Consider the following 17,514-nt stretch of genomic DNA (forward strand, 5'->3'; position numbering starts at 1 on the left):
GTCATAGGTTCAGATCCCTGTACCAGCCAGCCACCAAAAACAAGAAAAAAAAGGAAGAGGCACACTGTATGTGTGTAATATACGTTCCCTAAATGTTCACAAAATTAATGCATATAACAGCTAACATGTATTAGATATTTACTTTCTGTAAGCACTTTATATGTATCATCTCATTTAATCCTCACAACTCTGCAATATAGCTATTAGTCTATTAGACACAGACTTGCCCAAAGCCACACAGTAACTAATTGGTAGAACCAGTATTCCAACTCAGACCCACTACCTTTCAATACTATGTTCTCTCCAAGATGCCATTTAGATGCAAAATGTTGTTACACTGAAGTATTTAATAAAAAAATCCTGGCATTTTACAACCTTTCTGATCTCACTAAGTAAAAGAGTAAACATGTAAGAATATGGCTGTGCGATTTAGTAGGTGAAACATTGAGACAAGCTTGAAAAGAAAAATGTGACCTGGCAGTATATTTGCATAAATAACCATCGTTCTCCCTTTCATACTTAGCTTATAAAATAAGGTGCTAATTGTATAATATATTACCCTAAACACTATAATCAAGTCATCTGTGCTGATAAACACATATGAGGAGTCTTTGAAAAGTTCATGAATCGTATTATCTTTTAACTCTATTTTACCACAAACTTTTTGAAGTACCCTCATATAAGAGGTCTTATAATAGTATTAGAGACAGAAATGCAACAGAACAGTACATGAATCAACCAGACTGGTGTTAAAGATCAACTAGTTGGGAAATTCTGAATTGAGACTACTATAAAGTCATTTATCCTATTCATCCAACAAATATTTAAGAACCTACTGCATGCCAGGTACTTCAGCACCATGAAAATCTAGGCCATCTTCCCCAAATCTTATTCCAGGTCTCAGCACTTCAGGCCAAATTTCTTAGCCCCCAAAAGCCCGGTTTAAGTTCTTAGAAATGACAAAAAGCAAATTATTTTTCACTAGCAGATGTGATAAAATATATGTGCTACTGGATTCCCAAATCAATATATATTTTATTTGATAGTACATATCCATTAGAGATTTAAGATTACTATTGTTACTAACATTTATTGATGCCATACTATTAACTGCTAGATAGTACCTAGCCAATAGCTTCCAAACTTTTTTGAACACAATCTACAGTAAGAAATACATTTTACATCACTCCCCAGTGCACACCCAAAAACAGATGTAAAACCGAAACAGTTTACTATGTTAATATTTATTCTATTCCTTTTTTAAAAAACTGCTTATCTCATTTCATTAATCTGATTGTGCTGCTAAATACTTTAAATTGATTATCTTATTTAAACCTTGCAACAATCCTTTGAGGCTGTTACCATTATCGTCTCCACTTATACATAGGGAAGCAGAGGCTCAAAAAAGCCTAACACCTTACCCAAAGTCAAAAAACTAGTAAAGTAAATAAAGAAGCAGAATTTAGGCAGTCAGGCTACAGAACTCGTAGGGTTAAAAAAAAAAAAAAAAAAAAGCTATTTAGTATAGGGCCTAAAACAGCTTAATCAATAAAGTCAGAAAAACAGCATTAGTAAATTGACATTTAGTGAATGCTTAAGCACCATGCACTGTGCTGCTAAGTATTTCCATAAATATAATTTTTATTTAAGACTTACAACAACCCTGTGTGATTCGTGGTATTTACTTTTTACAGACCAGAAAACTGAAACCCAAAGAAGTTAAGTGGCTTTGCCAGGATCAATCAGAAAAAGGTGGTAGAGCTGAGATTCAAAATCAGGTGTTCTGACTTCAAATCTACCCCCCACCTTCCCTAAAATACATGATCTACATAAATAAAAGTGATTTCTATTTTTTTTTAAAAAGACGCAATTTCACCTTAGATCAGGTATGGGAATCATTCATAAAGCAAATTCAAGTCACTATCAAGAAAGTTAAAAATTTCTACACTTTCCAGACTAGTTTACACATTACAGAAGCATTTTCCACAATGGTTAACAGTGGGCACAGCCAAAGACTCAAAAGTAAGCTTAGCAAAACCCAAGACATCGTATAAAACTAGCCAAAATCTACATTAGGTGATGGAAATATATATATATATATATATATATTACAACTAGTCATTTCTCTAAAAAGTAGCTTTTATGTTAGCATGGCTAAGTATCAAAAAGGCAAATGGTAACATGCAAAAACAGGAAGAAAAGAAATAACGGGGAAAAGAAACCTACAGTTGCAATGTTAGAGTGTACTGACAATTGATTTATTACAAAATATTATAGGCTAAATGTATATAAGGTACTGTGTAAGACAGGAAATAAACATATTTATGTATATTACTCATGGAGGAACTAAAGCATTTATTTTGGAAAAAATAAATAGCTCCTGGTAGATATGTTTAGATGTCAATAACCATGCATCCTTACAATTTAACCATTTGGGGATCATCTTCCATATCTACAGCTAAAATGAACAAACAGCTTCAGTAATTGTAGGCCTGGCCTCTCCCTTCTTCTATGAATTATAACTTATATCCACGACCTGCTTTCTACAAAGATGAGATCAATACTTCCAGCCCCTGGAAAAACTTGTAGCAATTTATAACCAAACTGGCAGCCTACTGTTCCTGCAGTACACATCAAAAAAGAAATAAGGCCTCTATCACTTAGATTTTTCAAGTTTTGCCCAAACCCCAAGAATGCAGGCTCTCCAAAAGTATCCCACATCCAGATTCTGAGTAAAATCTGTTTCGCTCTTGGTTCTATACGATTATACTTTCCTTCCCTCGTTCACTCTCCCTATTCCCTTCTTTTCATTATCAACCTCCTTGAAAGAATAATGTATATTGGCTGATTATTTCTCCACTTCTCATCCCTTAACCTATTGAAATATGACTTCTACTTTTTGTGTACCTTTTTTATTTATATAAATGGTATCAAATGATACATATCCTTTTCCAACTTGAAAAAGTTAAGTGAAAACTTAACATTTTTCAAGATTTATCCACATTGATACATAAATGCCTAGTTCCTTCATTATAACAGCTGTAGAAATCATAATTTATCCCTTTATCCCTTGTTCTATCAAGGACAACTGTTATTAGTTTTTCCAGTACTGCAATGTTGTAATGAGCATCGTGTATGTGTGCATGTGTGTGTATATACGAGTATATGTATATATATGAGGGGCTTCAAAAAGTTCATGGAAAGATTCGTATTATCTTTTAATTCCATTTTTCCACAAATTGAAGTACCCTCTCGTGTGTTTATGTGTGTGTGTATATATACGTGTCTCTTTAACTTTACTAGGTATGGCCAAACCACTCCACAATGTGATTGTACTGACTTATACTCTCCCAGCAGTATACAGATTCCCATTATAATTCATCAGTCATAAATTATGCCAGTTTGATGGCATCTCATCATTGGTTTAATTTGAATTTCTGACTGCTAATGATGTTGAGCATCATTCCAGATGTTTACTGGCCTTTCCGTTATCCTCTTCTATGAAATGCCTATTCAAATTCCCTCACCATTTTTCTAATGAGGTATCTAGTGATTTGTAGTTCTTCATATATTTTGGATACTAATCTTCTGTCAGTTATTTCGTTGCAAATACTTTCTCCAAGCCTGTGGTTTGTCTTCTTACTTTATCTTTTATCAGTTTTTAATTTTAATGATCAAATTATCATTTCCTTTATGTTTTGTGTGTATGTCTAAAGAACTCTTCTCTACCCCATTTTCATATACACTCCTAGCATTTTCTAAGTTTTATGGCTTGACTTTTAATCCACTTGGATTTTTTTGAATATGGTGTGATACAAAGATTTAATTTTTTTCTTATTTTCTATAAGGTTAGCTAACTATCCATGACAACTGAAAAAGACACCCTTGCCCCACTGACTTGTAATGCCACCTGCCATCCACCAAATTCAAATATATTTGAGGGCATATTTCTGGGCTCTTTAATTCTGTAAAATTAGTTATTCAATCATCCTGACACCAATACCTCACTGTTCTAATTAATATGGTTTTATAATAGCTTCGTATTTGATAAAGCAAGTCTGCCATCATGTTTTTCAAAGTTATCTTGACTATTCGTGGCCACTAATCATCCTTATTGACAAGTTCCACTTTAAAAAGTTCCCTTCTATTGCAAGTGTTCAAATTTTTTTAAAATAATGAATAAATGGTAAATTTTGCCAAACACTTTTTTGAGCATCTATTGAGATGATCATATGCTTTTACTCTCCTTTGCTTTGTTAGTATGATGAGTTACACTAGATTCTTAATGTTAAGCCAAACTCCCATTCCTGAAATAAATGCTATTTGGTCTTTTTTTTTTTTTTTTTTTTAATACACTACTAGGTTCAGTCTATACTTCATTTGGGACTTTTTAAATCCACATTCATGAGATTCACCTGTATTTCTCCTTTCTTATACTGTCCTTGTGTGGTTTTAATATCAAATTGTAAACACCCCCCAAAACAAGTCTGGAAACATTTTTTTAATTCCCTGGAATAGCCTTCATAATAATCATCTATCCTTCGATATTTGGATAACCTGTAAAACCATTTTGTGTCTGGTACTGCTTTAATAGATAGAATTTTTTTCCTGCTTTTTATTATGGAAAAGTTTCAAAAACATATTACAGACCAGAATAATGAACCCCCACATATCTATCACCCAGTTTCAGTAATCAGTTCACTGTCAATCTTTTCTCTCTTCCCCAAATCATTACCTGCCCTCTCCCCTTGAATTATTTTGAAGCATATACCAAAAATCATAGCATCTTCGCTATAAACATTTTAGCATTTCTCTCTTAAAGGACTCTATATAACCAGAAAACTGTCATACTAAACATTTAATAATTTTAATATCAACAAACATCCAGCCAGTATTCAAATTCCCATCAAATGTTTTCATAGTTTTTTCAAAGTAGCATCCAAATACATTCATACACTTAAACTGGTTGTGTCTTTTAATCAATCTATAGGTTTCTCTTCTCCTACTTTTCTTTTTCTTTCACATAATTAATTTGTGGGAGAAGGTGTGCCATTTGTCCTATAGTTTCCACATTCTGGATTTTGCTCATTGCATCCACATATCACTTAGTGATCAGATTTTGTTTCCTCAATTTCTTTATTTCTGTTCATATTTTCTATTTATTCTTGATACAGCTGTGATAGGTTGTATTTTTCTACGAAACTATTTTATCCAATTTTTCAAATCAATGAGCATAAAGTATTCTATACTTATGGGTTTTTTAAAATCTTTATGATATCTATTGTTGTATTCCCTTTTTCATTCCTAACATTATTTATGCTTTCTTGCTTTTCTTTTTCCTTGATCAGTCTTGCCAAAGGTTTGTCAATAATATAGATTCAATATAAATATTTTCAATGAATTAGATTTTGACTTTGCTAATCCTCACTTTTCTATACCATTAATTTCTATTTATTTTTTCTGTCTTCTATATCCTTCAGGTTTAATCAGCTGTTACTTTCCTAATCTCTTCAACTGACCTTGCTTTTGTTTTTCACCCACACATTATTTAGAAGTTTGTTTTAAAATTTTCCAAACATGGGGCCGAGCCCGTGGCGCACTTGGTAGAGTGCTGTGCTGGGAGCGCGGTGACGCTCCCGCCGCGGGTTCGGATCCTATATAAGAATGACTGATGACTGGTGCACTCACTGGCTGAGTGCCGGTCACGAAAAAATGACAAAAAAAAAAAAAAAAAAAAAAAAAAAAAATTTTCCAAACATGGATCAGAAGAGGAAATTGGTTATATTTGTTATTAACTTTTAATTTAATTGTATTGGGGTTAAATGACATGGTTTATATATCAATCTTTCATATTTGTTGAAACTTTCTTTGTGCCTAATTATGAGTTTAGAAAAGTTCTGTAAATGTTCCATGTTTCTAAAATTATGTGAATGTTCCAAATTTGTTTAAAAGAATGTATGTGCTCTAATTTGGGAGATGTATGGCTCTATATATGTGCAGATCAAGTTATACATTGTATTTCTTTTCTTTTAGTGGTTACCGTTGAATTTTTAATATACATCTGACATGAAACCTAAAGTTAATCAAAATCTCTCTTTCTACTGAACTATATATAAACTTCAGAGCTCTTTAATAATGATCACTTTCCCTCCCCTCTTACATTTTATCCTTGCCTAGTACTGTATGTTAGTTCCACCTTGGTTTTAGCCCCCGCAACAAATTAGTCATAATTATTTTTGTTTTATAGAGTCAATGTTGGCTTAGTTTACCTACCAAATTCTTTGTTCAGCATGACTTTTTATATCTTACTTTGTCCCCTAAGTTACACTTTTCTTCCTGCAGTACATTCTTCAGTATAATAGTCCTTTCAGAAAGCATAGTAAATTCTCTATATTTTTGTCTGAAAATGTTATTTTGCCCTCACTCATGAATAAATTACCTGAGTATGAAATTCAGATCTCTCTTGATGCTTTGAAGATACTATTCAATTTTCTTCTGGCCTCTCTTGTTGATTAATATCTATCTGCTCTCAGTCTGACTGATGCTCCTTTTTCTTTTTTGGTTGCATTTAAGTGTCTTTGGTGTTCTGCAGTTTCTCTGCAATGTGTTTAGTTGTAGGGTTTTGTTGTTTTGTTAACTCTTGCTAGGGTCTCATGAGTCTTAAACCTAAGGATTCAGGTCTTTTTATTAATTCTGAAAAATTCTCAAGTCATCATCTCTTCAAATTCCACATTCCCTCATTTTATCTGTTTTTTTCCTGGAATTACTATCAGATGTTGGATCTTCCAAACTGTCCTTTTCAATTCTCACCTCTCTTTCATATTTTCCTTCATTTTCTTACTGTTTCCCATTCTCAGAAACTTCATATCTCCCACCTTATAGATTTTCTCTTCATCTGTGTAAACTATTGTTTTTTTACTGAGCTTTTTAACCTCACTGACTATATTTTTTATTACATTTAGCTCTTTTTCAAATGTGCCTGTTTCATAATGTCCTATTCATTTCTTGGGATATCACTTAATTCTTCTTTGTTATTTTTATTATTTATACATATTTATGGGGTACAGAGTTGACTATCAGTATTTGTGTACAGTATGTGATGATCAATATTATTAGCATGTTCATCATTACAAATCATAATGACTTTTTGTGTCCCTTACCCAAATTACTCCCTATCTTCCCTCCCCCTCCCCCTTTCCCATCTCTGGTCTGTTCTCTCCTTCTGAAAGTTCAACGTTTTATTACAGGCTTTCTTACTTTGTTTCTTAGCTCTCACTTACATGTGAGGACACCCGGTATTTCTCTTTCTGTGCCTGGCTTATTCACTTAACATAATTTTCTTCAAGCTCATCTATGCTGCTGCAGATGGCAGAATTTCATTCTTTCTTATGGCTGAGGAGTATTCCATTGTGTGTATATACCACATTTTCCTTACCCAGCTGTCCACTGATGGACATTTAGGTTGGTTCCCTGGGTTGGCTATTGTAAATAGAGCTGCAATGAACATGGGAGTGCAGGTATCCCTTCAATATGATTTCCTTTCCTTTGGGTATATACCCAGAAGTCGCATTGGAGGCTCGTATGATAGTTCTATCTGCAGTTGCTTGAGAAACCTCCATACTGTTTTCCATGATGGTTGTACTAATTTATAGTCCCACCAAGAGTATAGGAGAGTTCCCTTTTCTCCACATCCTCACCAGCATTTGTTATTCTCAGTCTTTTTGATAATAGCCAGTCTAGCTGGGATGAAATGATATCTCAGTGTGGTTCAATTAATTCTTTAATGTCTTTATTCACTTAAAATATGCTAGTTTAAATTATCATTTTTTTTAAAGATGACCAGTAAGGGGATCTTAACCCTTGACTTGGTGTTGTCAGCACCATGCTCTCCCAAGTGAGCTAACCAGCCATCCCTATATAGGGATCTGAACCTGTGGCCTTGGTGTTATCAACATCACACTCTCCCAAATGAGCCACTGGCTGGCCCCTGGTTTAATTTATCTTTCAAACTGACATTCTACTATCCCAGTTCTTGGAACTAAAATCCTTCTGCATATTATATCTGCTAACTCTCACTTGTGATAGAAAACTGTTTCCTCATCTGTTGTTATTTTTAATTATAAGTTCATCTTCAGTTGGGCTTATTTATTCTGTAACTCTGTGGTCCGAGGTATGGGAGTACCCCTCAGAGTCTTGTTTTTCCTTTCTCCAGGTGACCCAGGGCTATCACTAGCTTGGAGCCAGTTTTTAATTTCTCAGCTTGGGTCAACCTCAACCATACAATATAAACTCAGATCCCAAATGTAAGCAAGGCATAGGTCTTGTGCTTCAGTTTCTAAGGGGAACTTTTTCTCCACTTCCTCTTTGCATGAAGCCCAGGCAAAGATTTCAAGAAAAGATTCCTTGTTGTTTCCCTGTGTCAAAGGGAAGGTTTTTTTTCTAGCCCACCCTTTTGCCTAGAATGCAGTATATCAAGAATCTCAGCATAGCAGAGTCTTAGTTGTGCATATTGTTAAAGCTCAACCCACTAGGCATAGAAAACTAGAAATAACCCTTCACTCCGCCCCTTCACCCTGCTCCAGGGCAACACAGCATGGGCTCAAGGGCTTACAGTTTGGGTTGTTAGTTCCATTTTTGTTTCTGGAAACTGGAGATTTTCCTGTCTTTCCTGCAAGTTCAGGAATGCATTTGAAAGAATTGTTCTACGTTATCCACCTTTTCTGGATATTTGTGGCTAGAGGAGTTTTCGATTTATCTTAGTTAGCCATTTTGCTAAAAAAAATTTGGGTTCTCTAATCCATGTGCTACATTAACTCCCAAGGGTGTGATCTCTCTAAGGTGCAAAGATGAACTCCCCTTTGAAACTCTTCAGTGGATCCTCACTCCTTAGCATGTCATTCACAGTCCACTATTATCCAGAAATTGCCTATTTCTGTAAGTCCATGTCTCCTCCACATGCAATCTATGCTCTAGCCACTCCTACGTACAATCTCTAGAACTCTCCTTGTTGTTTCAATGCTCCTATGTCTTTAATTGTACTAATTTCCCTGGTCAGATATCTTTCACTGAAGCCATTCCTGACCCATACAAGCTAGGTTCTTTTCTTTGTGAAAATAGCCTACATCTTTTGAGCTCTTTATATGTCAAACATTGCAGTAACTCATTTAGTCTTAACAACAACCTTACGATTTTGCTAGTATTACTATCCCCATTTTCCAAACGAGGAAACTAAAACGAAGATACAGAGAGTTTAAGAAATAAAATGCAGCTACAAATGGCAGAGCTGGAATTTGAACCCAGGTAGTCTCTGTCCAGAACCTCCTCTACTAACCTGCTCTATTAATATATACCATATTGCCTCCTACACTGCACTACAGCTATTATTGCATTTATTATAGTATATTTCAGTTGCATGCTTACATACCAATCTTTCCAACTACACTTTGAGATTGTCGTGCTTTCTCTGTCTCTGTAGCTCCAGTGCCTAGCACACAGAAGGCCCTCAAATGGTAATAAATTAACGAACGACTGAAGGCAACATCCCAATAGCCACTGCTTTAGTCCAGCCCCTCTTCATCTCTTGCCTAAACTACTAAAACAGTCCCCAAACTGGACTCCTTCCCTCCAGTTTCTAGTCACATCCTTCCTTCTCCAACCAATACTGTCTTTCTAAAGCACATTATGGTGCTGTCATTCCACTACTTAAAAATCTTTAAGGGCTCCACACCATTTATAGGATAAGGTCAGAAATTCTTTTAGCATGACCTACAATGCCCTTCATGATCTGACTTCTTCAGTCTCTTCTCTACTCCTTCCCCCCTCCAGTCCCACACTCCACCTATACTCAGCTTCTTGCAGGTCTCTGAATATGCCAAGAACCTTCGTATCTTTGTAGGGGTCTTCTGCTTGAATGGCCATCCCCTCCCCCATCACCTGGTAAATTGCTACTCTTTCTTCAACATACAGTTCAGATGCCTTCCTTAGATTTCCTCCAGACTGTCAGCCCATTCCTTATGCATTTACCTCATTCACCACTGTCTTGTTGTTTAAGTATGTGTTTTCCCAATCAGACTGTGAAGTGTTAAACAACAGGGACCATGTCTTATTCATCTTTTTTTATTGTATCATCTTGCACAGTGTGTGCCAAAAAAAATGCTCACTGAATTAGTGGAATGAAATTTTACAAACATGTCCTACATCATATACTTAGGCAAACTCAGATATAAATGGATTCAAGGTGGGCAACTCTTCCAAGACTAACTGGAAGTTAAGACCGTGAGAGGAATATGAATAAACAAAAATACCTCTTAAATTCCTGCTGCTTGGGGCCTGGCCCGTGGCTCACTTGGGAGAGTGTGGTGTTGGTAACACCAAAGCTGTGTGTTCGGATCCCAAATAGGGATGGTCGGTTCGCTCACTTTGGAGAGCATGGTGCTGACAACACCACATCAAGGGTTAAGATCCCCTTACCGGTCATCTTTTTAACAAAAAAAAATTCCTGCTGCTCAATTCTAACTTCTACAGACTGGAGCTATTCCTTCAATGGTAATTAATGCTTAGTTGGTAAAATACATGAGGTAATCTAATCATGAGTTTTAAAAAACACATAAGCACAAGGCAAATGTTTCTTGCATTAGTATAACACATAATGACACTCTCAAATTTTGGAATATGTGTCATTAAGGATAAAGGGATGAGTCGTTTTATACATTTTAAAACAATTCCTTACAGACCAGGGAAATTCCTATCCTTTTACACTATAATCACATGGTTTCATTATGCATTAGGCCTAAATGCAATTTAGGCTGCACATATAGCAAACACTACCTGCCAACTGAGTAATAAACCAGAATTACTTGCTCTCCATAGAAAGGGGAAATTTTTTAAATGTATAAATGTTAACCCTAAATGAACAGGGAGGTTGGGGTGGGATAAAGGAAAAGGATAAATGAGGCACTCAATTTTTTTGATCTATTAAATTTCTTTTTTTTTTTTTTTTGGCAACTGGCCGGTACAGGGATCCGAACCCTTGCCCTTGGTGTTACAAGGTGGCATTCTAAACAGCTAACAGGCCAGGCCATTTGATTCAATTTCTGAAATGTACTTTTAACACCACAAATAGAAAAAAATTTAAACTGCCAATTTAAAAGATTCATCAGCCTTTGTCTAGCTTTTCTCTTCAATCATTATCCAGAATAAAAAAGAACTGTCCTAAAAAGTAAAAAGGCAGTATAATTTAGAATAATCATCCTTGATTTCAAATGGAAAAGACTAAATGAATTCTTAAATTCATTAATCATTTTCAATGAGGCTTAAGTGTAGCTGTTATGTATAGTTCTAAATCCACCTATGCACACCTACCTGTGTGTAAATGTTTTTTAAATCAATAGACCAGGACTGTCTCTAAGTTTAGAATATAAGTTCCATAAAAGAGGGATCTTTAATATTTCATTCACTGATGTCTCCCAAGGACCTAGAACAGTGCCTGGCACAGAGCAGACACTCATTACATAATCCCTGAATATTGCTCAAGATGGTCCAAATACTTAATATGTCAATATACACAATGAGCTACAGATCCTCAAAGAACATGAAGTTGAAATCTGAGTTCATCTTGACATGATTACTGACATAGCCTTCACACAAAGGGTTTTACGAATCCACAAGAACAACTGATACTATATCCAAAAGCAAATAGGCAACGCATATAAGAATTAAATAAAACATTTACACAGGGATCATTAAGCTTCTGAACTTGCCAAGAAGCTGTCAGAAAACAAAAATGTCACCAGCACAAGCAAAACTTTTAACAAGCACAAACTTTTGCACTTTTTGCATAGACAATCCAATTCCAAACGAGATACACGGTTTCAATAGAATAAAAGATGTGGATATTTTAAGAATTTCATTTAAACACTACTGCATTTACTACAAAATTTCACTTCTAGTATTATAAAGCAGGCCTGACCTTTCCTCCATCAACTGATCTAACTATGCCAAAAGAACACCACTAAGCGATATACTTCTGAATATCCCTAAAATTGGGCCGACCCCGTGGCGCACTCGGGAGAGTGCAGCGCTGGGAGCGCAGCAGTCCTCCCGCTGCAGGTTCGGATCCTATATAAGAATGGCTGGTGCGCTCACTGGCTGAGCGCGGTGCGGCCGGTCACAAAAATGACAAAAAAAAAAAAAGAAAAGAAAAATGAATATCCCTAAAATTGCTAATTGTTATCTCCCATTCATAAAAGCACAATATAAATATTTATGAAATTGGTATTTTTGTATTCTCTATTAAAAGCCACCATTAGCATTTCCCTGTGAATTAGTCTGTTTTAGCCCTTACTTATGGATTACCCTTTCAGCCCTTGCTTATCTCCTATAGGTTGTGTATCCCTTATCCAAAATGTAGATGTTTTTTGGATTTTGGAATGTTTGCATATACATAATGAACTACCTTGGGGATGGGACCCAAATCTAAACACAAAATTCATTTATGTTTCATATACACCTTGTCCACATAGTCTGAAGGTAATTTTATATAATATTTTTAATAATTTTGTGCATGAAACACATGATCTGTCACATGAGGTCAGGTGTAGAATTTTTCACTTGTGGTGTCATGTCAGCAATCAAAAAGTTTCAGATTTTGGAGCATCTCAGATTTTAGGATTAGGGATGCTTAACCAGTGCTAACTCACTTTTAATTGGTACCTCTCTTCTCTGGATGAGAGACAACTCTGAGAATCTTGAGAAAGCTACAGGTGACCTCTCCATACAAATGCACATACACACGTACATAACGATTTTAGAAACAATTATTTTTAATAATAAAAGATACAAGGCAACCTGAATAACCACCAACAGATGGTTAAATAAATTGTTATAGCCATTCAATTAAATTCCAAACATCTATAAAAGGAATAAAGAAATTTTCTATGTACTGATATGGAAAGATTTCTATCGTGTATTATTAAATGAAAAAAGCAAGTTACAGAACAGTGTGTGTAATATACAACCTTTTGTACATAAAGGCAAAAAATAAAATAAGTATACTTGAGTTTTCATGTAGATGCATAAACTGTGGGAGAAAAACAAGAGCTTTCATGGGAGTGGGAAATATGGGGTAGGAGGGGACATTTTCACTGTATACTTTCTTACATTTTCATTTGAATCATATGAATCCACTGCCTATTAAAGTTTTAAATTAAAAAATATTATATATAATTTCAAGAGATTCAGACAACCCACTGAAGATAAAAGATATCCCAAGCATGTTTGGCAATATTTTTTCTATTCTTCTAAAGTTCTTTGGCTGAATAAACATGTAATTATATACCTTTAACAATCCAACAATGAGAACATTTAGGAGAAATATTTTTCATTATGATCCTCATATAAATGTATAAAGTAACTTGTGGATACTAAGTGACTTGATAGATCCTAATTTGGAATCTAATTTTAGATAACTTTTCCTTAATCACTGATACGCTTTATGACAAAAATTTCTTCAAGGGAAAAAAGTTTGTACAAATCATCAAGCCATACTCCCTTCTCAGGGTTCAAATTTCAGCCTCCAAGCTTAGGAAATCAAAACAAAAACTTCTATCCTATTTGATCATGTAATCAATAGTACTAGTAGAGAGACCAGAGAAACATTCTTGTACTTTGACCATAATCTCAAGAATCCGAAGCAAATTAAATAGCATATGAGATCATTACATGGCATCTACAAATTAGATGACATCTAGGGAGGTCTTCATTCCTGATCTGGGAGGGAGTCAGATGTAATTGGGTTTTCATCCTTAGACAAGTTACTTAAACTCTGGGCCTCAGTTTCATCTATAAAATGGAAACAGAAGTACCTATCTCATAGAGACATTGTAAAGCTTAATAGGAGTAACAAGAACATAGAAAGCAAGATGTAAGTCCCCTCAAACCCAGAAATAAAAGCATGGTATCCTAGCACAGTGGCAAGTCTCTCCAACTGCTTCAATCAAAACAAACTGCATTCTGGAACCTGTAGTTTCTAGACACTGCACTTGCATATACAAGCAATGCCTCCCTTTCCCTACTGAAAATAACACATGGTAGAATTCCCAACAAAAAAAGTGCAAATGGCTGGCCTTTCCTGATTTATGCTCCATGAAAATCTCTTCCTAAGTAAGCACTTTTTATCAAACAGAGCTGTAGAGATTATGTTGACTGGGTGTGTCCCCAAAAGGGTCCCAAGTTAAGTTGTAACACAGTCTTGTTTTGTGTTTTAAACAGGGCGCTTTCTATCTCAAAGCACCAAGGAGTGGCAGGTTGCTGGTCATAAGAAACGCAAAGAAGTTCAAGGCAAGAGCCCTGCAACAAACTTTTAATTGCGACGGTGATAGTAGGAAATCTACACTTCCAAGGAGATAGAAGCAGCCTCCGCCAACCAATCTTCGTTTCCAAAACTTTTAAAGCCACCCAGCTTTTTTGTAGGGCACTACCGGAGCTTACTATTAGTTATTATTAGTATTATTGTACTTATTAGTTATAAATACAAATAGCTGTCATTTATTGCTTCTTCACTATGTAACAAGCTCTATGCTAAGCATGCATTTTTCAAGTTTATGAAAAGAACCGCACACGTGAGATCATTCTCCGAACCCACTATGCTCTCAAGTCTGAAAAGCTCCCTCCACATCCTCAAATTCAACCTGACTCCCCGCCATTCACTGATCCATTCAGGCCCAGGAGCGACATCTCTCCAAGCAATACGACCCCAAGGTCTTCACCCAACAAAACCCAAGCACTTCTAGGATCCTCCAGGGCCCGTCGCCCTCCACACCCCAATTCCAACCTGCCCCTAACTTATTTAAGAATTGTTTCCTCCAAACTTCTGACTTCGGTAAGGCACGGGATCTCCTCACTGCCTCTCCAAATCCAACTTGCTCGTACTTCGTTCCGAAGTTCAAAATTCTCAAAATTCAGAAACACATGCTGCACTTGGGCAGAGCCCGGGTTCCAACCCCACGCGAACTCTCCACACCCGCTCGAGTAGGGTCCGGGACTCTCCACCCCTAACCAGGCCCGGCCGGGGCTCGCTCGGCCTCGCTCCGGACCCCTAAGGGAAGAGGGGAAGCTCCACCTGGTTCCGCGGGCGCGGCGCGCGCCTCCTGCTCCGGCCTGGGCCCCGCAGCGGCCGCGCCCCCGTCCCGGCGCGGGCGGCAGCGCTCCGGCTGGCCGCGGCGGGCGCGCTCGCCCAGCACCTCTGCGGCGGCCTGGCCGTCGTCGCGGGCCCGACGGCGGGCCCAGCTCGGGCCGCGGGCGCGACAGCGCGGGCAACCCGGGCCCACCGCTCCGGCGGCGCGTGGGGCGCAGCCTCTGCACAGCGAGTGGCCGCACGGCAGGGCCGCCGCTTCCCCCGAGGTCTCCAGGCATCCGGCGCAGCTAGAGTCCTCCGGCCGCAACGGTGGCGACGGCTGCAGCAACGGCGGCGGCACCACCAACAGCGCAGGGCCAGAGGCCGGGCCCGGAGCCCCAGTCTTCGCTGCCGCCATCTCGTCACAGCGGCCCCGCCGGCCTCGCCGACTCAGAGCTGCAGCTGCCGCCGCGGAAGAGGCCCGAGTACTCGGACCTGCCGCCGCCATCTTGTTTCCCGTTTGAAGGGAGAGTCGGTTGCGAGGGAGAAGAGTAGAGGGCGGGGCGGCGCGCGGCGGGCAGCGCTATCTACATATTCATGAAGGGGCGGGGCTCCGGTGAGCTCAGAGAAAGTTGTCCCCGGGCCCGGCTGGCGGGAGGGAACACTTTGTTAATATTTATTAGTTCTTCCTTATGTATCTGGTCTTCCGTCTCGCCCTCCTGAGTCTGCAGTTTCCTCTTACTGGACCGAGTGAGGTTGAGAACTAAGGGGATTTATTTAGAAAATCTGAGCCACATTAAATTATTAAGTAATTACACTTATTTATTCTGCAGTACCCAGATAACTGAGACTAAAGTGTATGGGGAGTGTGTGACTTACCCAGAAACCTGCCTTAGTGCTTCATTTGATGTGAGGGCCTCTGCCCTCTTCTAAGGATCCAGGTGGCTGTCATGACTGAAACCACTAACTGCCGAAAGTAACAGTCTCTTGGCCGTCCTCATCGCCTCACCCCCTGCTCTCTCTCCACATCCCTTCCTGAAACTCCTCTCCCTTGGTCGGCAAAACTTGGCTTTTTGCCAACCCCTTAGCTTCTTTTCAGACTCTTTCCTTGATCCGTCCTCGTGTTTGGGGCTTAAATGTAGGTGTTCCTCTAGGTTCAGGCCTCTTTCCCCTTCTCTTATCACACTGTGTCCTCCCCTGGTCCCCCTCACACTTTCTTCTTTCTGAAACTCCCCAATCCAGCCCCGCATATTCAACTGCCTGATGAAACATCCTCTTGGATGTCTGCATCCCACATGTACAAAACTAATGTCACTGTCTTCCCCCCTCCTCATTCTATTAAAGGTCCCATCCTCCCAGGTCCTCGAGCTCCAAACCTAGTCATCTTTAACTTCTCCCTCATCTCATACCTCCCTTCAGTTGCTTAGTCCTGTCAGTTCTCCCACCAAAATGACTGTTTTCCCACCTCTTCCCTCCTCTTCATCCCATTCCCACTGCCCAATTCAGGTCTTATCATCTCTCAGCTTCTATAGAATGTCTCCCTTCCCACAACCTCTCTTCCTCTAATCCATCCTCCACAGCTCTTAGACTTGCTTCCTAAACACCAACCTGACCATGTCATTCCTGTTTGGGTTATGGTAAGGTGCTCAGATTTTGATGCCAGCCCCCCTGCTGCATGCAGAGGGTATGGGAGGAAGAATGGCTTCCTTCTGATGGAGAGATGTTTCTGCCACAGCCAATCTCCCTCCTCTGCCCTAAGGTAGATTTAGAGCAGGAAAGTATTAAGTAAATGGCACTTCCTGCCGGGAATCTTTATAGGAAAGCACAAGTTTTATAAAGAGAGCAAAATGAAAAAAGCACCACCATGTAATAGAAGGCATCAAAGGCCCTGGGTTTCAATGAGATAGCCCAGAGCTGGTGATAAACCATTCTAAGGTAGAGTGATTGGTCAAAGTCAGAGAGCAGAAAAAAAGAAAGAGGTGGATTCCCAAGATGAGAACCAGATGGCTCAAGGAGAGTCAAGACCTGAAGAAGGGTCAATGAGTAACTGAAACAAAATTTGTATGCACAGAGTCCCAGGCAGTCAGAATCGTGCCAGACACAGAAGTATGGCCTTGCCTGAAGGCTATCTTTTATCCATCCTTGGCTGGGTCCTCTGCATTTCCCTTTCACTTGAGGACATTTTGCCCAGATTCTGACAAGGGAGACCTGTGGTCCAGAGATCGAGCCACCCACCATTAGAAATGGGGCTCTTTGTGTAGGCTATTCACTCTTGATGGTTTGGGCCTCTTAATCTGAAGGGCCTGTTTACTGTTGGAAGAGCTGAGCCACAGAAGGGTAACATGCTTTCATAGACACAAATAAAGACAGGAAATTTCTTTTTGCAGGGGAAAAAAAGAAAG

At 38.4% G+C, this 17,514-nt stretch overlaps 1 protein-coding gene across 1 annotated transcript in view; it reads right to left on the reverse strand.

The window, feature by feature from the left end:
* The window catches only part of RNF169 (ring finger protein 169), a 92,707-nt gene extending 77,087 nt beyond the window's left edge, over positions 1-15,620 (reverse strand). The window contains exon 1 of the mRNA XM_063095339.1: positions 15,119-15,620. Coding sequence (XP_062951409.1) covers positions 15,119-15,620 — 502 coding nt within the window. The remainder of the gene's footprint in view (positions 1-15,118) is intronic.
* Positions 15,621-17,514: the final 1,894 nt, after the last annotated feature.

The sequence above is a fragment of the Cynocephalus volans genome, chromosome 4 (assembly GCF_027409185.1).
Source record: "Cynocephalus volans isolate mCynVol1 chromosome 4, mCynVol1.pri, whole genome shotgun sequence".
Taxonomy (NCBI): Eukaryota; Metazoa; Chordata; class Mammalia; order Dermoptera; family Cynocephalidae; genus Cynocephalus; species Cynocephalus volans.